At 37.9% G+C, this 24,689-nt stretch overlaps 1 protein-coding gene and 1 non-coding gene across 3 annotated transcripts in view; both read left to right on the top strand.

Annotated features, from left to right (window-relative positions):
• Positions 1–24,689, top strand: part of nfatc3a (nuclear factor of activated T cells 3a) — a 141,981-nt gene that overhangs the window by 89,730 nt on the left and 27,562 nt on the right. For both annotated transcript variants that reach the window (XM_080187035.1, XM_080187036.1), the window contains exons 7-9: positions 3,037–3,092; positions 4,050–4,176; positions 11,728–12,495. In XM_080187035.1, coding sequence (XP_080043161.1) covers positions 3,037–3,092; positions 4,050–4,176; positions 11,728–12,495 — 951 coding nt within the window. The remainder of the gene's footprint in view (positions 1–3,036; positions 3,093–4,049; positions 4,177–11,727; positions 12,496–24,689) is intronic.
• Positions 7,172–7,327, top strand: LOC145342771 (U1 spliceosomal RNA). The gene has a single exon (XR_013886625.1). It is a non-coding gene; the product is annotated as a U1 spliceosomal RNA (small nuclear RNA).

Raw genomic sequence — 24,689 nt, forward strand, 5'->3', positions numbered from 1 at the left:
AAAATTACAAATGTGTAAAGCTTAGATAACACAAATTTCCTAATTGGAAAATAGAGAATAACTTGATGTTAGACGTGGCTTCAAATTTTTAGTTTGTTCAGAGAATATTCTAATTTGATGTGCTACATGATGCAGTAATAAGTTAAAGTCATCCTGAGTTGCTATTGTTTCCAGTCCTGCTATATAATGTCCCTAGCTCAGACTGTTAGCAAACTTAATAGGCTCCCCATAAGTACATGTAGTTTAGTAAAACTGCTTATTTGCAAAATATTTTAAGTAGTTGACTACTTAATACAGTTAAATGAGTTATGTCAATCATTTCAAGGAATTCTTTTTAATTTTGGGAAGTCTTTCTTAGAACAATTTTGCAAATTTTATATTTTAAAGATAAACATTTTATCATAAATCATTACTGGACCAGTGTTGAGCTCAAATAATATTTCCATGTGATAGAACTTGACTCCTGTATTCTGGATCAGTAATCAATATATGGGAACCTCTCCTCCAGTGAGAACTGCAAACTTCTTTTGAAAATTATCCTTTCTTGCACAATGGGAATGTTTTTTCAGCTTTTAGTCTACACCACTTAAGGGAGAAAAATTCTCTGGATGCCCCTGGACAGAATTATCAAGTACTTTTTAAGACTCGTATACGATTGTGCTTGCTTTAAAATATTTTGAAACTATAAACTAAGGATTGAAAGTTTTCTCATTTCCTTAGCCTCTTCTGCAAGTACTGGCTCAACTCCCAGGCTTTCCTCTGCTGCTTTCTTAAAGTAAATTTGCAGCTACTTCAGCTTCCATAAATGTTGAATTGGGTGTATTATTAAAAGTTACCAACAGATTATAACTGTCTAGATCTGTCTAGAAGAAATAGCGAGGCATCTTGAGAAGAATTGTTTGATAGAGCAGACACAGCTCGAATTCGTTAAGGGGAAGTCGTGTCTGACGAATTTATTGGAATTCTATGAGGATGTGTCTAGTGCGGTGGACGGAGGGGAACCGGTGGATGTGGTGTTTCTCGATTTTTCAGAAGGCGTTTGATAAGGTGCCGCACAAAAGGTTGTTACAGAAAGTTGGGGACATGGAGTTGGGGGTAAGGTGTTAGCGTGGATAGAGGATTGGCTGTCAAATAGGAGGCAGAGAGTAGGTGTCAATGGGTGCTATTCGGATTGGCGGTTGGTGACTAGTGGAGTGCCCCAGGAATCGGTGCTGGGGCCTCAGCTATTTACCATTTATATAGGTGATCTGGAGGAGGTAGCTGAGTGTAAGGTGTCAAAATTTGCTGATGACACAAAGATAAGTGGAAAAGCAAATTGTGCAGAGGGTGTAGAAAGTCTGCAGAAGGATCTAGATAGGCTGAGCGAGTGGGCGAGGACCTGGCAGATGGAATACAATGTTGGCAAGTGTGAGGTTATCCATTTTGGCAGGAATAATAGTAGGAAGGACTACTACTTAAAGGGCGAAAAGCTGCAGCATGCTACGGTGCAGAGGGACCTGGGGGTCCTTGTGCATGAGTCTCAAAAACCCAGCCTACAGGTGCAGCAGGTGGTCAGGAAGGCAAATGGGATGCTGGCCTTTATAGTGAGGGGGATTGAATATAAAAGTAGGGAGGTCTTGCTGCGACTGTACAGGGCACTGGTGAGGCCGCAGCTGGAGTACTGTGTGCAGTTTTGGTCGCCGCACTTGCGCAAGGATATTTTGGCCTTGGAGGGAGTGCAGAGGAGGTTCACTAGGCTGATACCGGTGTTGAGGGGGTTGAACTATGAAGAGAGGCTGAATAGACTGGGCTTGTACTCGTTGGAGTTTAGAAGGATGAGGGGGGGATCTTATTGAGACGTATAAGATGATGAAGGGGATGGATAGGGTAGAGGTTGAGAGGTTCTTCCCGCTCAGAAAGGACAGCAGGACTAGAGGGCACAGCCTCAAGATAAGGGGGGGGGGTGCAGTTTAGAACAGAGTTGAGGAGGAACTTCTTCACTCAAAGGGTGGTGAATCTCTGGAATTCTCTGCCCGTTGAAGTGGTGGCGGTTACCTTGCTAAATATATTTAAGACGCAGGTAGATAGGTTTTTGGTAGGCAAGGGGATTAAGGGTTATGGGGAGAAAGCGGGAAAGTGGAACTGAGCCACTTCAGATCAGCCATGATTTTATTGAATGGCGGGGCAGGCTCGAGGGGCTAGATGGCCTACTCCTGCTCCTATTTCTTATGTTCTTATATTATTTTGAAAACAAATGCAATGCTGAACGAAGATAATACTTCAAATGCAACATGAATAATTGTAACTAAAACAATATATTTTTAAAAATTATGTATGTCATTGTGACTTTATTCTACCTAATATGTGGCACTGATTCTTATAAACTAGAAGAATCCCATTTTGATCCCTGGTTTGGGCTGAGTTAACTATTCCTGTAATTGTGTGAACCAGTCTGCCTCAATTGATAGTGGATGGTTCTGGATTCAAAAGGTTTTGGATTCAAAATCTTCTCATGGACTTGAGCCTGTGATTTAAGCTGATAGCTGCAAAACTGAGGAATTGTTCCATTGTTAGATGATATCCTTCCAATAAGACATTAAACCAAAGCATTCTCAAATAGACAGTAAAGATCCCGTTGCACTACATTATTACGAAATGTGGTGTTCAGTTATTGAATTGTTTTTGTCTGAGCTAATACTATGCACTAAATAGTTGTTGAAAAATATGGTAACGCACTATATAAATACAAGCCTGGATGTCTGTGCATATGTCTGGATATGCGTGCTGGTCAGAGATGTGTGCCTAGCATGTGTGAGTGTGAGTCTGTGTACAATGTAAAAATTCAAGTACTCTGACCAGCCATCTTGAAGAGAAGTGAATATAAGCTGGTTACAAGACATATTCCTGTGTGAGTGCATGAGACTACTGATCACAAAGACAGCAATTCAAAAGGCCGTTTGTGCCCATGTGCCTGAGTGTTGCAGGCCCTTATCAGTTGCACGAATGCAAAATCATTTTTGTTGATAAATTCTTAGTTTGCTCTAATGTGCTCTACAGATGGACGCCCTCAATGGGAGGTGGAAGGAAAAATTATCAGGGAGAAGTTTCAAGGGGTAAGATATTTAATTTTCCTTTTTTAATGTTATTCAGTATGGTATAATTTAGACAGCCTTGATGTTTTGAGTGGTTGCTTATCACAGTTTGGATGACTGTTAGAAAATTAAAGTAAACTCTTATAAGTTTTGTCTTAATGATGCTGAGCTGCATGAATGTGAAGATGAAAGCCAATCCTGATCTATTTCCTCCTTTATCTAGAGTGACTTGATTTTGGTCTTTTTGACTTTTTTTCTAATGCTGTTTATCACTGTTTGGGCTAAGGGAATTGAACCCAAGTTCAAAGCTGACTTTTAACCAATTTTGAGTAAGAGAAAATTAAACCTTGAAATTTTTTTATTATGTGCAATATTTCTGGTGCTTTGTGGCACTGGAGAATTTTACAAGCCCCCACATTACATCTTAATCATAGTATTTTTGCAAGTGAATCGTATTCTTAGCATTTTAATTCAAAAATCAAAATTAGCTAGTGTCTTCAAAATGTTAATCTCCTTGATATTAGAAATTGTGGGCTTGTGCCAATGATAATGTTACTACCTCTGTTAAACTGAGTTGAATTCCACTGTGTTGCCATTATTCTACTTGTAATTGGAAACCTTTGTTTTCTGGTTGGAAAATGTTGCTCAAGTTACATGGAAAATCTATTTTTTGGATGCCACTTGCATTCTTTAATTTTAAACCATTTGAGTCTTTGGCAGATATTTCATTATTTTAAAACCACATGTTTAGTTTTGATCCCCCCCAACATCCCATAAATTTATCCTTCATTCATTAAGGAGTGAGGTGAATCATGAAAGATACCAAGAACTGTTGTTGCAGTTTTATTACAGCTGGACTTAATTTGCTGATCACAATTTGAAAGCAATCTTAATAATCATCAAATGTACTTTTTTTTAGTTTAAAAACTGGGAAGTTGATGGTGCATGAACTTATTCTTTGAAGTTGTCTTATTTCAGGTTAACCTTGTTGTGGAAGTCCCTCCATACCATAATAAAAATATTACATCTGCAGTTCAAGTTCAATTTTATGTTTGTAATGGCAAGAGAAAAAGAAGTCAGTCCCAACGTTTCACCTATATGCCAGGTAAATCATTTCATTCAGTTGGTTTAATTTTCACTGCAAAAACAAGGGGAATTGTATTTTCTGTTCAGTAAAATTACAATAAAGTGCAATATTTAAGAAATATACATCGCCCTTTCAGTACTGAATCTCAACTTGGTCTTCAAATAAAAAGAAAGTTGCCCAAGAAGCAGGGTAGAATGATGGGTTGTAACAAACATTGATCTCCCCTGCCCAGCAGTTCAATGTCTGAAAAATGGGATAGCTTTGTTATCTCATTTATAGTTCTCTTAAGGAAAATATGTTCATTGATGATTCATTGCAGATGTTGGGAAAACCTGCTTGTAGCATTTATTCAGGAAAAGCCAAGAATGATGGGGTTGAGAGAAAATGAATATGATCATGGCAAACCCAAATATTAAGTGAAATATGAGGACAAAGAGTTCAGCAGAAATTAGAAGCCCCGATGATTTCCAGCATATGTGGTTATTTTTCTTTCTACTCTACAGTTTAGAATCTGATTTTTGTGTGTGTGCTGGCAGATAGATTGTTTGGTTTGGCAGCAACTCGTTGAGTTATGACATTTGAAATGGTAATTGCTGCTACTTTCAAGCAAAAAAGACCAAAAGAGAATATTTAAGAAATGATTGACTTATGATATTAAGATTCTTTTGCTTATACTGAGAAATGTAGTTACATCTTCAATGGATTGGGCCAGGATTTACCATTAAAATAACAGACTGATGGTGTTCACTATTAATTATATGTAAAATGGGCTAAGCTAACATTGTTCGTACTTTCCATTTTAGTCTTAAGACACCCCTTAACTACTCCATTACCGGCAAACAATCTCTTTCGCACAATGAAAATTTACTTTTACAAGTATTTAGATTTTAGTTGTTTTTGGAATTAAAAAAAAAAATTCTTTCTTTCTCTCATGTTAAGAACCCTGCTGATGCTAAATGCAAGGGCATCCCAAAACGCAGAAGGGTAACTTGGAACACTGGTTCTTTGTGGTGCATATTTTCAATTTGGAATAGTGTGAGAAAAGATCTAAACAGGGAGGAATAGGCCAGTTACTTTGGATCAATTATTAAGGATATTAGTTAAAATAAAAACACAAGTTTCTAGGTGTTCAGATCACCAATAACCTGTCCTGGTCCTTGCATGCCAGTTAGGAAAGCCAACCAATGCCTTTACTTTCTCAGGAGGCTAAGGAAATTTGGCATGTCAGCTATGACTCTCTCCAACTTTTACAGATGCACTGTAGAAAACCTTCTTTCCAATGTATCACAGCTTGGTATAGCTCTTGCTCTGACCTAGACCACAAGAAACTACAAAGGGTTGTGAACATAGCCCAATCCATCACGCAAACCAGCCTCCCATCCATCCATTACTCTTCCCACTGCCCCGGAAAAACTACCAGCATAATCAAGAACCCCATGCAACCCAGACATACTTTTTTCCACCACCTTCCATTGGAAAAAATACAAATGTCTGAAATCATGTATCAACCAACTCGAGAACAGCTTCTTCCCTGCTGCCACTAGACTGTTAAATGGACCTACCATATATTAAGCTGATCTTTCTCTACACCCTAGATATGACTAGGTTTCTTTCTACACTCCAAAGATGTGCAGGTCAGATGGATTGGCCATGTTAAATTTTCCCTTAGTGTCTAAAGATGTGTAGATTAGGCAGATTGGCCCTATTCACCTACCATATATTAAGCTGATCTTTCTTAACATTCTATCTGTAAATGCAACACTATATTTTGCATTCTCTCCTTTCTTTCTCATGTTCTCAATGAATGGTATGTTTTATCTTATAGTACACAAGAAGCAATACTCTTCATTGTATCCCAATACATTTGACACGAATAAATCAATTCAAGCATGATAAGAAAGACTACACAAGAACAGTGCACTTTACACTGATGGCGATACACGCACACTTTTACATGAACGTACCCCTTTATTCGTAACTATCTTCGTTTTCTGAACTGAGACACCCAGTTTTCTGAAACAACATCCAATATTATGTAACTCAGTGAGCTAAATCTAGTAGATAATTAATACGCTTTGACCACATTTGGGAAAACTTCAGTTTCAGTGAAAGCACAATCTTCTCTGTTCAAGTTTTGAATTTTAAACATTTGCCTTTTAGCAATAACATTTTGGACAAGACTTGGGTGTAGCTATGCTGCTGGCTGTTTCTACCCTTTTCTGCAGTTATTGTGCAATGGATATATCATTCTTTCCCTTTATTGTTAGTCATCCTGTGGACCAGCTGTTAGCATATAAGTGCCAATTTCCTTATCGCTCCACTTCAAAGTCACCCCTTCTACACCCCATTGTTTTCCCCTAGTCACATAGATAAATACTTAGCATTTCTCACTGGTATGCTAATTCATGTATCAAAACACCCCTTCAGACTGTTGCATTTATCAATCCCATTTTATCTCCTTTCTTTACTTTATCCCAATTTCATTTTTTAATCTTAATTCTCCTCAATTTCGAACACTTAATCCAATCTTTGTATTCGCTTTATTTCATTTTCTGTATCTGGTTTGACATGTATTCGATATTCCAACATGCACTTCTTAACTCCAAATCTGTGCTGTTTATAAACACATTTTCAGTCTAGTTGTTTTAAGATCCATTTGCTTGTGTTGTTACCACAGATCCCAGATGTCCTGTAGAGGATACCATGCCATTGCAATATCCCAATTACAGCAAATCGCTTTGCAAAACCTCAAGGAAATAAAATTGAACAGGGCATGTCTAATACATCTAGCATTGTTCATTCACCATTTGAAATAAATTCTGACACAATATATAGGTGCAAGTTAGATAAATGATAGTGTAGCAACTTTTCTTATGTTTAAAACTCAAGTTGACCACATTGTATCTGCCTTCCCATTCCAAAAAAATTGGAGTCCTGGGTTAAATATTTAAAGGGAGAGAAAAGTTGTTGTAGCAGACAGTTAAATCACCATCAATAGCTGTTGATCTTGCGTTTGCTTACCTGGTAGGGGTGAAACCATGATCAAGCAGGTGGTTTGCCCAGGACGAGGCTATCCCATTGCACTTTGGGTGTGTTGATGCCTGCAATGTCCCCAAATGCGAGATACTCGACTGCAAAATTTGATGTAGTGGTCTAGTTCTTCCCCATTTAATCAAGTCTGAACAATGAAAACCATGGCGTGGTTAGGCTAGATTGCAAGGGAGTAGTTGAACTATTGTCTTGTTCTCACCCTGTTATTGGTGGTGCAGTTGGAAGATAAGGTGATTGGATGATCCTATAATGTTCATGCCAGTTTTTTCCGTTACGCTTCTGAGAGTTAATTGTTTGCTGGTGTTCAGACATTTGACATGGTACAGAAGAGTGCCAGACAATTATGATTCATGAATTGCAACAGGAAGTGCAGTAAGCTCATTGACCGGTGGGTAGGAGGGAGGTCGTCAGTGCCAAGCCAAATTCTGCTGTAGGCCGACATGTGCTTATATTGACAGACAATGGCTGGGAAACATTCTGACCAAGTACCCTCATGCAAAGACGTTGAATCAATTTATAATATCCATCGTTGTTTTGCTGAAATTAGCTAAATCGGTACATACTAAAGTTCAAACTCAATATTACCTTGATCAGTATCATTTAAGATAAACTCAAGAGTGATACTGGGAGCTCTTAATTTTATATGAAAAGGTATATATTATAATGAATATCTTGCCAAGAATGTTTTACTTCCTAAAACTCTGATAATGACATTTTTATGTAGCACAGCAAAATCTAGTCAGCACATCAGTACCAATAGTGGATATAAATTTACTTAAGAAAGTTCCCCTATGGAGAAGTAAATCAATGTGTCAAAGGTTGAAATTTAAATTTTGGTCTCATAGAGTAAATTATCAGAACACCTCGATTATATGCCTTATTGCTGCTTTCCAACTTTTTGTTCTTGATGGATAAAATTAACACTTCTGAATAGTAAGATAGTTAGTGTTAAACTTATTGCAATTAAACAATTTGAACAATGTTGAAATATTCAAAAATATAAGGAATGGGGGGCATGGATTGGCCAGTGATAAGCTAATATAAATTTGCTATCACAGAGAGTTAGGATGGGAGGAATGTTGCGATGATATCAAAGTTGGAAAGTGGGGAGCCCAAGCATGAAGAAATCAGGACTTTGGTGTTGGGATCTGGAGGCACTTTCCTGTTTAAATCCAAAAAATGAGTAAAGATGCCGTTAAGGTTGTAAGTAGGCTATGGGGCCAGCAAGAATCCATCATGAGCCTCTCTCACCTTGTACTTAAATCAGCAGCCTGAAGGAGGGAATTGGCAAGAAATGGAGAACTCAATTTTAGCTACACTCCTTCTTTCCAGCTGAGAGGAGAGAATTTAAATTCCGTACTTTGTCTGTTTGTGATAATGTTTACCTACAGTAAACATTACTATAGAGCTGTAAAATAATGAGATATTTCACCAAAGCTGAGTGCTCATAATGCAGTCTACTTGATGTGTTTCCTGTTTTCATTGCAACAACTGTTCAGTGGACCAATGATGGATCAGGACAGGTGTTGGCAGGAAGTGGCTTGTTGTGCTGCTAAGCAGCAACCAGTTATTATCTGTAAACCACGGTCTTCTGCTAAACTGGCAGAAGCTGAGGCTTGAACTTGTCGCAAATTGTTTGTCACTAACAACAGTGCACGTGGGCGTATGGCACCCAAGGTAGTGGGAAAGCGGTGTGAAATGTGTAGGCTTGAGCTGTCATCTGAGCATTTAAAGTGAAGCAGCCAAATGTTTTGGGTTACTTGTCTCAAATCATCTGTTTTGAGGACTGGTTTATTTTAGAAACTGGCTAAAAATGATACCACAAAATTAGCATTGTCTTTTAAAGCAAAGCTATTTTCCTTGCATTTTAATTTTAATTGTGTTATTTACTTTCCCTTGCTTCAGAACTATTTTCTCTCCCTCTCTCGCTCTGCCCCACCCCCACCCCAAATTCGCTCCAAAAACAGCTCCCCTTCCTCTTCATATTCCTCTTTACTTGCCGTATAAAACCATTCCGTCTTGGAAAAGAAGTCAGCTTAACTGCTGCAGGTCTGGAAGATCATTTGTTTGACAGTCTGTTAGCAAGTTCATGCATTTGCTTTGATTCCCTTTCCTTTTGGGAGCGACACATTTCTCTGCTTTAAATGTGAGAAACTTTTCATGAATTACATGGGGAGAATCTGCAAAGCTAGAAGATTTACACACTACACCTTGTCATAAGTTTTTTTTTGAAACTCAAATTTTAGAAAACCTTTAAAATAGAGTGTTTTATGGTATTTTACCAGCTTATGAAAACATGACTGCTATTGCATTGTCTTTCTTGAATATTTGTCACTTATGTAATGAAATCATTAGAGTTGGTAGCCAGGAGAGTAATTTATAATATCTTTTTGACAGGAGATCTGAAACAAAGCCAAATAATTTAGCATGAAATGTGCTGTTCATGGATGCAAAAGACACAGTTTGCCAGATTGTTTTTCCAAGTACATGACTGTAGGAGATTGGACCATGCACTAACATTTTACTAAAATCATAGGAATAAAGATATATTTCCCTTCCTTGTGCACAATGGTGCCGAACATCAACTAATGTTGCAACCTTGTTGTCATTATAACAAAACATATCCTCCAACCAAATGAGCAATGCTATGGAAGATCCATTGGTGTGCTTTTCAAAAAAAATGTGCATTAAGTTTTCTAGAAAACTACAATTGGGAACTTTTATTTGTGTTTCAATGAAACAGGAAAAACATTTGCTTATAAAATATTTGGAGTCATTTGTAAATGCCGATTCATAAACGTGCACAAGGAGAGGAACTTCATTTTAAAATATCAAAACAATTAAACTTCCAGTGAGTATGAAACTTAAATGGAGCAGTAGAAATGGTATAAATGATTGTATTTATGTCTTCAGAGTTGAAATGTGGAAAGCAGTTGTTAACATTTGTTGCAAACTATTTGATATGTTTAAATGGGTACAAAGCTACCCATGTTCCAAGTTTTATGATACCATCTGGCTGCACTGCAAAATCTGACTTTATATAAAATTTTTTTGGTTTCTAACTGCACTGTAACCTTTACCAAAAATTCCACTGAAAAAGTATGGGGCAAAGTGAGGTGATTATGGAATGATTTTTAACGTACACCTTTTTAAAAAACTCAATTAGTAAGCTAAAATTTAAGCAGTTTTAAATACAAGTTTTCATCCCCTTGAGTCATCCTTCTGTACTTGGCAGTTTGCAATTCTGCCATGAAGATATGTAAACAATACCCTTAAAGGAGGATAAGTGCCCTCATCTTTTTGTCTTGCATTGCTAATTTTTTTGCCTTGTTTTCTTTATTTAAAATATACGTTGAAAATGTGTGTCAGAGATGCAACTTAGAGGGGAATTATTTGGAATCTTGTGGCCCCAGTTTAAGATTATGTTCATAAGTTGTGGAACTGAGTTGGTGTGAAAAGCTTTCTGTTGCAGTATGCACATATTAAGCAGATGTCTTATTGAGTGAGCACTGTACTGCTGAGCTGCACTTTTGATTAGATTGCAGGAACCAAATAACTGCAGTGAATAATTTCAGACTTTTAAATCCGTTTTTGAAAGAGGCAAAGGTATTCCCATAATATAAACTACACTATTTAAGTAGAACTTTATTATGATAACTTAGTGGTTAAAATACCTTTGTATGATCCAGAGCCACAGGTCAGAAGATTTGGTCCCTGATTTGTGCTGAATTCACTGATCAGAGAAAGGATGTTTATTTTGGCCTAGGTGTTCCTGAGCTAAAGAGAAAGGTCTTGTAGGAATCAAGAATCTTGATCTCTCTGGTCTCTTAGTATACATTTGTGTGGATGTTACAAGATGGAATAATCAAGTTCAGTCCTACTGTTTATATAGTTTGTTAATTCTCATTGCCTATGATCGTTATACTAAATGACCAGTTGGATTTGGGCTTAGAGACTGAGTGATTAAAAAAATGACTTGTATTTATATAACACTTCATGACTGTGGTGATTTGCATCATTGCAATAGTACCTTTCATATGGCGTAAAACTTCATATGCAAGAATTCACTTTTTGAAGTGATATTATCTCAGTCAATGTGGCAGTCACTCTGTAAGCAGCTAGATTCCCAAAATAACAGTGAAATGAATGCTAATTGTCCTGTTGTTAGTTTGTTGTTTCAGAGGAGACATATTTACTCCTCATCGAATAGTGTCATGGGATCACTGGAGTAGGCTTTGTTCAACATTTCAGCTGAATAATTGCACATTTGAAAATGCATTACTCATTCAGTACTGCAATGATGTGTCAGAATATGTGCTTAAATCTACAATAAAGTTTGAATCCATGGCCTTTTGTCTTGGATGTTAGCCAACTCAGATGAGTTGATACTTAAGATACCATGTCCTAACCTGAGACCATGGTATCAACAAAAATCATGAGAGTGAGTGTATTAATGCATTAATGGCAGATATTATTCTGTATGCCTGCAATTAATTTGTCTTTTCTTTTTCTTCACAGTTTTAATTAAAATGGAGCATAGTGATGAATTGGAATTGCCCACAATTCCTACCCTTCCAATGCCTGTTGCACATACTGCTAGTGTATCTGGTCTACACCAAGTTGGATCTCAGCTGCCTTCCTCAGACACTGGCCACCTTCATGAAAATTTGGCATCTGCTTCACAGAGGAACCTTGGCCCTCCAATGCAGCAAACGTATGCACCAATGATTTCTCCAACAGTAACATGTATGCCACACCTATCAGGAAGAAGCATTAGTCCAGGTTCAGAATGTCCCATTATGCCTTCCTTGAGTCGCCAGTCCTTCCCAACACCAGCTCCACCTATCAGGCCTTCTTATCAGCCTATGCAATCTAACATGATGTATAATGGACAGCCAGGTCTTCCCATGAACTCTGTTTCTAGCCAGAGATATGAAAAATTATCCTATCAGCCTGATGTAGCTGGTCCACTTCAAATCAGCCTTGGATGTCAACAAATGCAGCAAATGTACTGTTCTCCAAATTCAGGTCCAGCTTCTTCATCTCCAACAGCAGCTCACTCTTTGGGACATTCTCCACACTCTGGACAAACCTCACCACAGCTTGGTCAACTAAGTACAAGCTTAGGAGGCCTGTCCGCACCTCCTCCATTGACACATCACAATGTGTGTGATCCTTCACCATTTTCAACACCAGAGAGAGCATCAATGAACATTAAACAGGAACCGGAGGATAGCGAGTTGCCTTTTCAGGCCATTGGCCTACAGGATATCACACTTGATGATGGTAAGTAATTCAACCTAACTTATTTTATTGTTAAAAAGGATATTATCAAAGAAGTAGTACATACATTTAGAAAACATGTACACACGGATACTTAAATGCAATAAGATAGCAATTTGACAGAACTCCTAACATGCAACAAAAACAGAAAATGCTGGAAGATCTCAGCAGGTCTGACAGCACTTGTGGGGAGAGAACAGCTAATGTTTCAAGCCTAGATGACATGTTCTGTTCTCTCTCTTGTTGGCTCTGCTCTCTCTCCACAGATGCTGTCAGACTTGCTGAGGTCTTCCAGCATTTTCTGTTTCTGTTTCCAATTCCCAGCATCCACAATAATTTGCTTTTAACCGAGCGCACAGCCACTTGAAATTATAACTCTTTGGAAATTGTTTGTGCAATTCTAGAAATGTTAACTGTTAACAGTGAAACTGATGTTATCTTTTATCTTTTTTGGTCCCCGCCCACACAAACCTAACACATCCTTTTAATTAGCTACCAAGTTGAAGTACTTCACGTATTTTGTATTTGTTATGTTGACCAAGAAAATGGTAAATTTCTTACTAACAATGGAATCATAGGAATATCAGAGTTGTGTTATCAACAGCAAGGCTATTGATCAAGAAAATAATTACTAATGTCAAAATTTAAAAAATGCCTAAAATGCTCAGCAGCTCAGACAGCATATGTGGAGAGAAATCTTCCATCAGTATTGAAACATGTTAGAAATGTAATAGATTTTGAACAAGTCCAGAGGCAGGAAAAAAGTGGAGAGGTGAGGAAATAACAAATGGAAAGAGCTGTAATAGGATGGAAGGCAGGGATGCTTAAATGGCAAAAGGAATGATAGTATGAGGCAATGCCAGGTGGTAATGAGATAACGAAGAAAAAAATGAGTCGAAAGGAGCTGTAAATAATAAAAGCAAAACCATTATCAGCACTTACTGAAGAAAATGGGAGAATGGTTATGATGTTAGGATTGATGTCATCAGTAATTGTGTGCACTTTATGATGAATGGCAGAATTGTTAAATGGAGACGAGTTATTCCTCTTTAAAAGGAACCATTTAGAATTAAACATATTAGATTTAATCTTTTTGAGCAAGGTTTGTGTGAAAGACATTCTGCTGGTCCATATCGTAATCTAAAAATCCAGTTGGTGAAGGATATGATGGGAACCTATCCTTTTTATAAGCATTTATTTACAGTTACAGATTGCAAACAAGCTACTCTTAAACTAGCAACCACAGCTTTAGTCAGTGTCTATTTTTAGGGGCACACATGAATCCCTGGCTAATGCCCACCATCTGCCCACGACTAAACACAATTTTGCACGTAATTAACAGCCTAAACTTTTCTTCACTGAGTCCAACTGGTTTCTGGCTTTTTCTCCTTAGTTTTCCTTGGGAGGAAGGTGGTCAGGGCAAATGTTTAGATTAGTTACTCTTTTTTTTCTAAGCCTCAAGCTGAGGTGAATATGTACTGTGCAAGAAAGAATTAATATCTCTCTCATTTCTATAAACTAGTAACAAAGTCTGACCTTTCAATACCTTGATATAAACTTGTACCACAGACTTGAATCTGATGTGATTTCTCCATTATTTCATGCCAATTTATCTTGGTCTTGTCCTGATGCAAGGGAATTTCCAAATATTACACAAATTCTGGCATGCAAGAGCCAGAAAATTAGGAAGATGAAAAATAAACTAGACAAACTAATATCCAGAGTTGTTGCACAATGTATAGTCACCACAAAATGTCAGGAGTGATTTCTGCTTCTATGATAGTTACCTGGTTTAAAAAAAATTCATAAGTTATATCTCTAGTTTAAGTTGCAATAACATTTCAAAACAATTCAACACTAAAGACTTTCTTAGGGTTATTTTTAAGACTAATACATAACATCTCCACACTTCCTCGTCCAATTAAAATAAGAAATAATGATTAGAGTAAGTTATTGCTGTTACTTATAAATATATTTCTATGTAATATATTTCTCCTCTTCGTTGTGATACAAATTCAAGCAGAAACTTCTGAAGTGCTACTAATATAATAGAATATTCTTACGAGCAGTATACTGGCAAAAAAAATTAAGCTTCTTAGTTTACAAATTTTAGGATTGTTCTTAATCCTCTAAGGACTGTGATAATGCTTCTATACCAAAAACATGAGTTTTTGGTATAGAAGCATTTTTTATTTCAGGAATTCAGCAATGTTTATATTTTAATTTTCTTTTGCTGTCTGCCATTTATCAATGGAAATTGTTTGGCTGAAAACTGTCCAAGAAAGATACATATTTTGAAAAGTTGTTTTATATTTTTTGGATGTTGACCATGCCCCAATAAGGCCTATTCCTAGTTTCTCTGGGAAGGCAATGGCTTGCCTCCTTGAAACCCTCTGGTGTATTTCCACAGTGATAGCTAGGATATTTCAGGCTGGTGATAATCAAAGAAAAGTGATATAAATCAAGTTCATGTTTGATTTAGGAGAACTTGCAGAAGTGATGGTATTCCCACAACATTGCCATCCTTGCTCATCTTGGTTGCAAAGGAAGGAGGTGTTACCAAAATAACCTTGTAGTGCATCATGTGTTGGTAGCAAGACAGTAGACATTTACATTATCACAGGTACCAATGAAATAAACAGTTCTGTCCTCAATAATGTTAAGCTTCTTGGGTTATTGTGAAAGTGTTAGGTTTTACAACATTCTTGACATGCACCTTGTAGATGGTAGAAAGCCTTTGAAGGGAACCAGCTGGATATTGGCCTGCTGATGATGAAGGAAAAATTATATAGTGCCAACTTGGAACAGTGTGAGATTTGGAGGTGGTGGCGTTTCCACAAATTGCTGCTCTTTTCCTCCTTGGTGATAGAGGTTACAAAGGAGGAACAGTATTGTTAAAGTAACTTTGGTGAGTTGCTGCAGTGTATCCTGTAGTTAAGGTATACTACAGTCGGTGCCCAAGTGGTAGAGAGGTTAGATATTGAGTCTACTGGCAGAGGCATTGATCAAGCAAACTGCAGTGTCCAGTTCTGATGAAGGATCAACATTTTCCTTTCTTTACAAATTCTGATGTTTTCTATCTTTTCTCTATCCTGAGTGGTTTTGAACTTCTTGAATGTTACCGCTCCATCCCTTGGACGCAGGTCGTTTATCACACTCCTGACCTAAACCTTCTAAAGGAGGAGAAATTTTGAGGAGTCAGGAGCTGAGCCACTCATTGAAGCCCCCAGCCTCTACGTTATTTAGTGATGACCCCAGAAGTGTTGCTGGCTGAGGAAACAGCAATTGAAGGTCAAGGGAAATGGCAGAGAATTCTCTTGACTGAGAGTCATGACCTGACACTTTGAATGCCATAAATATCATGTGCTACTTTTCAACCTGTAGCTGCAGTCATGTGATGCAAAAGTAGACAGTTGCTGTTGTCAGAGGCTAATGAGTGCCTAAGATGTCAACTAGATCTAATTCCAGTTCTGCAACAGGCTGTGTGGTATGAATTCCATACCGTTCAACTACAAAGACCCCACTTCTTCATTTATGATAGAAGGAAGGTAATTGAAGAAGCTAAAGTTAGAGATGGTTTGGTTGAGATGAAACCTCTGTGCCTTTCGTTTTGCTCGAGTTCCTTAGTGCCATATTCACTCAAGGATTGCCCTGGTACTGAGCTCTTTCTATGAACTGTTGGTTAAGTAGAATTGTTTGACTTTGGAATGAGAGATTAAATATTTTATGAGCCAGAAAAGACCAATACTGTATATTTAATAAATTATGAAAGAGGGAACTTTTTGTAAGTGAGTTAATTGTTTTTGGAGTCTTGCTTTGGTCTCTCAAAACAAGAATTGCAGTCTAATAACTGTAGTGTGTCTCATTCAAATTTCACTTGAGTTTGCAATCACATAGTTAAACCACTTTGGTTCCATAAAACTGCAGTCATCTACAGATGGCATTTTGAAAACTTCAGGTTTTCAGAATGGTTGATGTGAACAAGCCTTCAAATTTGGATCAACTCCATGCAAAGAGTTTTGGTTAGAGCCACTATTTTAAAAAATTCCACTTGGAAGCGCTAATCTATTAGTGCTGGTGGTTATTGTAAATATACAAATATTGAGTTGTGTCATTGTTATGTAAACATTTAAAGCCCTTCTTTACTACTGGCCTTGAGCCCAATTTACATGTTTTAAAAATAATAGATGTTTTTGGTTTCTAATCACTACACTGTAAACTGAAAAGAAAAGTAAATATTGGGAGGAAAATTGATCTCAGGCACTTCCACTCAGCTGGCCCTCCCCCTATTGATTGACCTCAGGAATCAACTTAAACTATACATTCCAACCATCCAGAGCCATCAATCTCCAGTCTTTTCCTGGTACAATCAAACGCTTAACTCTCTAATGCTATTATTCTCCAGTGTCATAGTCAGAATTTATTCTCTCAGAACAACCACAAACTCTCTATCGCAGCTGCTAAACTCACATCTACCCTAATTCCCTGCTTCTGCCTGCCAAACGTTTGTGTTTATTGAAAGAAAAATAAAGATTAAATGGGTGGATAAGGGATCTATACTCAAGATACCTGATTTGCAGTTTTTTGTTATAATAAATGGTTGATGCCCAAAGCACTGATGTAATGATTTCACAATTCCACGTTATATAGGTGAAGTTTGATTTATTCAGTAACAATGGGCATGATAATGTATTACACATGACATGGTTTAATAGTTCTATTTTGATAATTCAAGGTGACTACCATGATAGGAGATTTACAAATATATACAACAACAGCTGGCATTGTCATATACATTTGTTACCTTGAAGTTCCAATTTTGTTGCGTTGTTTCAAAAAAAAAGCTGAAAGAAAAGCAAATGTTTTTGCCTGTTTCTTCAGACTGAGAATCAGAAATATATATTAAAGTTGCTCAAATTTATGTATGGGTGGGCAAGGTAGAATATGGTTAACACTGCTGTCTCACAGCAGCAGGGACCCAGGTTCAATTCCAGCCTTGGGTGACTGTGTGGAATTTGCATGTTCACCCTGTTCTTGTGTGGGTTTCCTCTGGGTGCTCCAGTTTCCTTCTACAATCTAAAGATGTGCAAGTTTGCTGGACTGGCCATGGTAAATAGGTGGTGTTATGGGAATAGGACAGAGGGGAGATCCTGGGTGAAATGTTCTTTCAGAGAGTCGGTACAGACACAATGGGCCAGATGGCCTCTTTCTGCGCTGTAGGGATTCTATGGTTCTAGCTACAATTACTTGCATTCACTTATTTTGTAAGACATTGCAACTGCTGACATTCAGTCCTAGTGGAGATCCATTAACAGCTTGTACTTATATAGCGCCTTTTAATGTAATAAAATATCCCAGAGTTGTTCACCGGGCATTCTAAAGCAAAATTTGGCATTGAGCCACTCAGGAGATATCGCTTCAGTTGACCAAACACTTGATCAAATGGTCTGAAGTCAGCATCTTAAAGCAGGAAGAGAGAACTAGAGTACGAGTTCCAGAGTCTTGTGCCTTTGCCAGCTAAAGGCATAGCTACCAGTGGTGGTGAGATTAAAATCAGTGCAGATACTTGGGAGAATTGTAGGACTTAATTACAGAGATACAGATTATAGAAGCAAAGCCATGGAAGAATTTGAAAACTAGGATGAAAATCTTAAAATCAATGTTGCTTAACCAGGAACCAATTTAGGTCAGTGAATGTGGGTGAATGGAACGTGAGTGAAGGTTTCAGCAGCCAGCGAACTAAGGCAGGGACTGAGTCACATGACATTATGCATGCAGAAATAAAATTAGTAATGATGTGAATATGTGGTTGAATCCACCTGCAGTTGAAGGAAGTCTTTTGCTTCATGATGTAGAGGGTTAAGTTTTTTTAATGTTCCACAACTATAACTAGCTTATAAAGTCTATCGTATTTCAAATGCAGAAATATTAAAACTAATTGCTAGTTGTACTGATTGACAATTAATTGCATAAAAATGCAATGTGCTTAATATTTCAGTGGCATAAGGCACCAACTTTCCCCATGTGTTTAAATCTGCCGATCGTGGACATAGTGTCCTGATCGATAACTCATTGATTCACATTTGCCAAAATGTTTGTCATAAGTTGTTATAATGCATGTCTTTGATATATTAAAATGTAAAAATTCAACTTTCAAAATTCGACTATCTCTAGCAGCTTATTCCGTGGCAGCTTTCCATCCTGTGAGACACAGTTTTTTGCCATCTTTGTTAAGCACCTCTACTAAAGCGCTTGTTCACCTCTTTCAAAACTCTCTCAAAGAGTCAGCCTCCAGAGTGAATGCGAGTTCCTTACAGCAAAGCCTACATCCTGCTCACGCATTTTATCTAAACTCTTTGCCCGTCAGCTGAATGTGTAACTTCTTACTTTCAGTAATTCACTCTTAGAATCTCTACAAGAGGCCAGGTTTGCTATGTCGATGTTCATTCTGTTGAGTTCCATGTCGATTGCAACTTTCTTACAAATGTTGTTGACCAGCTGGAAGTCATCTTATCAGTTCTGTGTAGATGGTCCTGACATTCCAGCTTGTCAGTCAAAGAGTTGGCAAATTCTTTCTTTTTTGTTTGTTTGCCTATGTGATTGATTCCATCCACTTGGGCAAATACTCTAAGCTCCAAGCACCGTGGGAGCAGATGAACCATGTTGGGTCAGCCCTTTGTCAGGGACTACCTGTCGCAAGGTAGGTGGACAGTGGATTAAGATGGTCCCTCCCAATGTCACATAGCGAATATTCTCTACGCTGATCGAGTTGGGCTTATTTCTCTTAAACTGCTATCTCTCATGTTATATGATTGCTCTGCAGTGAAGCTAGAGTGCCCTCTCCAAGGCCCAAATCTAGGCAAAGTTTATGCAGATGCAGATGCTGGACTGCTCTAATATCAGGGTTCCCCCTTAAACCTCCCTAGTTGGACTCATAGGAATGCAAAGCACTATGTTTGTCACAGGCTTCGTTGTAGGGGTCCCTGGGAAGATGACATATCTAGACATGTTCACTAGGTCGATGTGGTGTGTCCATTGTGACGGTTAAGAGAATTAACATCTGAACCTTTTTTGTATGTTAGTTTGTTCCTCTTTTTCACCCTACACTGCTGTCTAGCAACAATTTTAAAAATATCAGCAAGTCCTCAGCTGTGCCTCCTCATGGCACCATCTGAAAACTGGGCCCTGCACAACCCCAGGCTAAAGCTTCAGCGGAAATCTGAGGACATTTGGCCCCCGGACGTGGTTTGAAGGCCTATTGACGTGGCCTTCTGGCACTCATGAACCAAACTTTCAGATAAGCTGCCTTGTAGATACCTCAGGAAAAGCTAACGGCTAAGAGGCCTGACTAAAAAATTAAGCATGGAGCCCAAAGACGGACTGACACCTCAATATAACACCTCATAACGGGAAGAGAAATGTTTTTTGTTACAGAAGTACAGACAAATTTCTTGCAATTCTCAATAGTTTACAGACTGGTTAGTGAGTAAATCCTGTAGTAAGAAAAAGCCTGTGACCTTAGCTTTTGAGTTAAATTTAAGCTATTTATGGCCAAAATGCTTTGTAAAGCAAAATGAAGATTTCAATTTGAATACAAAAAGTGTGTGTGCATTTTAAAACTAAGAAATAGGTATTCCCTTTTCATCAGTGCTTTTAAAGTCTCTGAACTAAACCGCTTCAGTAATGACCAGTTGGAATAATGTTGCTTTTGTGAAAAAAAAACTCCCTCACAATATCTCCCTTATAATTTGCATCTTTCTTTTCCATTAATTTGAAACAAATTTCATGCCAACTGTACATCCCTTTCTGGTCAGATTAGTGTTCAAGCTTTTGCTTTTTTTGTAAACAGAACCAAAAGATATAAATTATTATTTCCATGAATATTTTACCAGGTAAAATTTGAAAGATTTCAAGAAATGTTGTTTCAAATTGTGGATTGTATTTATTTTAATATTTAGTTCATAAATTTTAAAGAACTACAATGATCCTTGTGCTATATTTTTAAAAGTAACAATTCTTATTATACCATACATCTCAATATTAGTAACACATAGATTCACCTGTTTTGGGCAGCTAAACTGTGCAGACCTAGAATTTTGGAAGTTTGATCTTTAGACAGTTGGTCAGCATTTTCACTTCTGATCATTATTTGGTAACTCCTGTTAGAGATGCAGATCAGAATGCCAGATCTGGTCTGCTGGAATTTGTGATGCTTCCTACAACCATTAATGTGTAGTAGATTGCACCTGGGCTAATGACAAGAAATCAACTGTATGAGAGAAGGAAGAATATTGTGAAAATGAGGAAAATGCACAAAAAAATTAATTCTCATGTCTACAAATTGAAAGAATGCAAAGCTAATCAGCCAATCTTTGCAGAATGAAAAAGCTGTAATGAAATATGGTGCTTTAATGAATGAAAAAAAAATTATCATTCATAAATATATTTTCATAGATACCTACTTCTTAATGTTTTAGAATACAAACACCATAAACTTGAGTTATAGCCATCTTTAAGACGGTGAAGAATATGTAACCCATCTCTGGCTGCTGTGCTTGGATGGAATTTAAATTATAACTTGATATTAATTATGGAGCACTGCATACATTTGACTGTTCAGTCAGATTTCACTTATATAATTTGAATAACTGCATGTTCAGTGATGACATTGAAGTTTGTGATATGGTGTAACCATAGGAAAGGTGCTATTATTAATATTATGCTCTAAGAATTTTTAATAAAAATAGTGTTGATTTTTTTAATGTAGAGTGGAATTCCCCCATCCTGGGTCTAAGTCCCCTGGTGGGGCTGGAACATGGATTGTTTCCCGCTGCAAAGGCCAGCGGGAAAACACACCGATTATTCTGGTCATGACCTTGTTAATTATGCAAAAACCCCCACCCCCCTGGTCCAGGGTTTCTGGTGGCTTCCATCACTAACTCCAGAGGCAGCCCCAGGCATTGTTCAGTTGAGCCCCAACATCAGCATGCCACATGTTTCATGCCAGTCTGTTTTTTCATTGACACTGCAGAGAATCAGGTGTGGATGGTCTGGCCTTCATCTGCATCCCAGATTTCACACCAACCTCCAGTGAGTTTCCCAATCCACCATGGCGAATACCAATGAAAGATCATGTAAAACTGATTTCTGGGCCTCCTGCTGAATTCATCCCCCTTGCTTGCCATTGAACCTGCCAGTGGGAGCTTTGGAGAATTCCACCCATACAAGAGGTACGGGTTTGAAAGTTTTCCTTAGTCAAAGATCAAGTGTAGTATCGACATGCTATGCTTGGTTGAAGTCATTAGGTTACATTTAGCTTCATTTGATGCAATTTTTAAAAGCGGCATCTCGGCCTTTTGGCTAAGATGCAAATGAGATCAAGCCTTGGAGGAGGAGGAGCTATACCTACTCCAATCAGCTTGGATCGGAAATGTCTCAACTTGTTGAGACTCTGAATTGGACTTGATTTGATTGAATTGGAATAAAAACAAAAAAAAAGAAATTTAAGTCCTGAATTCTTCAGCCTCCCATCAGCTGGTTTCTTGGCAGTGAGAAGTAGCGCGCCATTCACTAGCAGCGAGATCTTCTGGCCCTGCCACTGTCTGTGGGATTTCTCTTTGGAGTCACCCCATCCCACCAGAAAACCCACAGCTGAGATGCGCAGCCAACGGGACCAAAGAATTTTCCGTTAAAAAGCCGGAAAGTTCCAGCCTAACTGTTTATACATTTAACCCAACCACACAAGCTGGAATTCTGAATGGTCTGTATCAGTATTTGAGCACATTTGTGCTCTTCTGCTAATCTAATAGGAGTCACTCTTTTCAATCTGAGTGGGCTGAACTGCACCACGGTGTTTGTCCGCCTACAAATTACACCTGCTATCGTCCTTCCACGTCCCTATTAAATGCATAAACCCATATTTAGAAGCTTATAATTAGTTTAGTTTGCACAAATGTGGCAGAGAGATTCAAGCAAGCATCTGTTTCCTTTTACTCAGAAGGAAAGGGAACATTTATGGATATTTTATGCTCAAGGGGCTCTCACATTTTGTGCTGGGGCAAAAATAAATTATACAGATTTTATACTTTTTAGAATGACAGTCTTTTGACTTCTAGCAGAGTCTATAATGCTAATTTGCTTTGTTGTTGGGTATGATACCAATTAATGAAGACTTCAAGACATTGTTGCCACATGTTAAAATAGCTATTTGCATAGTACTATTGATACACACCCAAAAATATTGTCTGTTTATTTAAATTTATTCTTACATAGGGGCAGGAATGGTCTTTTCTGCCCTCTTTGGCCCTTTCGTTCAACTAGATCATCGCTGATCTTCCGTCTCAACACCATTTTCCCACACTATCCCCATATCCCTTGATATATTTAATAATTAGAAATCTGTCTTGAAAATACTCAATGACTGACCTTTCGCAGCCCTCTGGGGTACAGAATTTCAAAGATACGTTGAAAATAAAAACAGGAGTAGGCCATTCAGCCGTTTGAGGCTGCTCCATCATTCATTTTGATCATGGCTGATCATCAAGATCAATATCCTGGTCCCGCTTCGCCCCCACCACATCCCTTGATCCTTTTAGCCCCAAGAGCTATATCTAATTTCTTCTTGAAATCACACAATGTTTTGGTCTCAACTACTTTTTGTGGTAGTGAATCCCACAGGTTCACCACTCACTGGATGAAGACTTTTCTCCTCACCTCTCAGTCCTGAAAGGTTTACCAGTTATCCTCAATGTGCAGCAGTGGATCCACTGCCCTTTGCATTTAGGCCCATCCAGGATGGATGAAGGATTCGTGCAGGCCCACATCCTCTGAGTGAAGAAATTTCTTCTCCTGTCAGTCCAAAATGGTCTACCCCTTGTTCCAAAACCCTGTCTCCCTGGTTTCAGACATCCCAGCTAGGGGAAACATCCTTCCTGCATCTATCCTTCCTACTCTAGAGAATACAAGCCATGTCTAATATAGTGATTAAAAGAATGAGAGGTGACCTCATTGAGACAATTGAGGTTCAACAGAATAGATGTAAAAGGTTGTTTTCCCTGGTTAAGAGGGTCTAGAACCAAGGGACACTGTCTCAGAATAATCACATAAAATGTGGGCATCACTGGCAAAGCCAAAGTTTGAAGTCCATCCATAATTTCTCTTCAACTGAGTGGTTGCTAGGGCCATATTATTGTTGGTCTGGAGTCACACCACACCAGATAAAGATGACATTTCCTTCCCAAAAGGGCATTAGTGAACCAGCTGGATTTTTATGACATTGAATCCATGTCCCCAGAAATTTACTTGGACCTCTGGATTATTAGTCCAGTGACTTGCAACTGGGGCCTTCCTAATTCTCATTCCCCATTCTGCCCACTTTTACTTTATTAATCCTCATCCACCATTGTCTCACAGAGATTTGACAGCTAGCTCAATTCCAATCTTCTGTTTGCCCTATTCTGCAACTGATTTTCTAAGTCTTAAAATAACTTGGAGTGATGACTCATTTTTCCTCTCTCTCTGAGTAGGAGTTCAAGAATGCCTCAAATGAAGTGAATAATGTCTGTGTTGCATGTACGTGTATAAGCATGTGCTCATGCAGGTAAAAGAGATGTGTTAAATATGCCAAGCACAAACCTGTAACCAGTAGTCTGCCCTCAGTTTTAGAAGTTTATTTATATCTTGCCACATTTGTGTATATTTAAGAAACATGTATTTGGAGAAATTTTAAATTATTATTAATGCTGCACTTTATTCTGCTTTTTTTCATGATATTGGGCCTGACAGCATTTCTAATTTTGGGTATCTTATACATACATTCCTTATAGAAAACCTAAGAGAACAAAACTGCTGTGTGCTGATTAATGTACCGTTAAAAAAAAAAGCTGTACAGGGAGTACCCTATTGTATTTTCCACAAAGAATGAGTAAAATGTAAACTTGCTAGAACTTGAAAGATGATTAATGTACATTGCCAGTGAAAAATCCTATGTTCTCAGAAGTGTAGTTTGCCATTGGTAATCATTTAATCCCTTTTTCTCTGCATATTTTCTCTGTTATTTTGTACCAAACTAGATTTCACAGATATTAATTTCTTCATTTGAATAGAGAAAATTGCAACCTTGTTGCTATGTATTTAAATTTCCAAAGCTTAAGTAGCATATTAATTCGGACTTTCTATTTTAATTTTCTTCAGGCTCA

The sequence above is a fragment of the Carcharhinus amblyrhynchos genome, chromosome 4 (assembly GCF_965287045.1).
Source record: "Carcharhinus amblyrhynchos chromosome 4, sCarAmb.v2.hapA, whole genome shotgun sequence".
Lineage (NCBI taxonomy): Eukaryota > Metazoa > Chordata > Chondrichthyes > Carcharhiniformes > Carcharhinidae > Carcharhinus > Carcharhinus amblyrhynchos.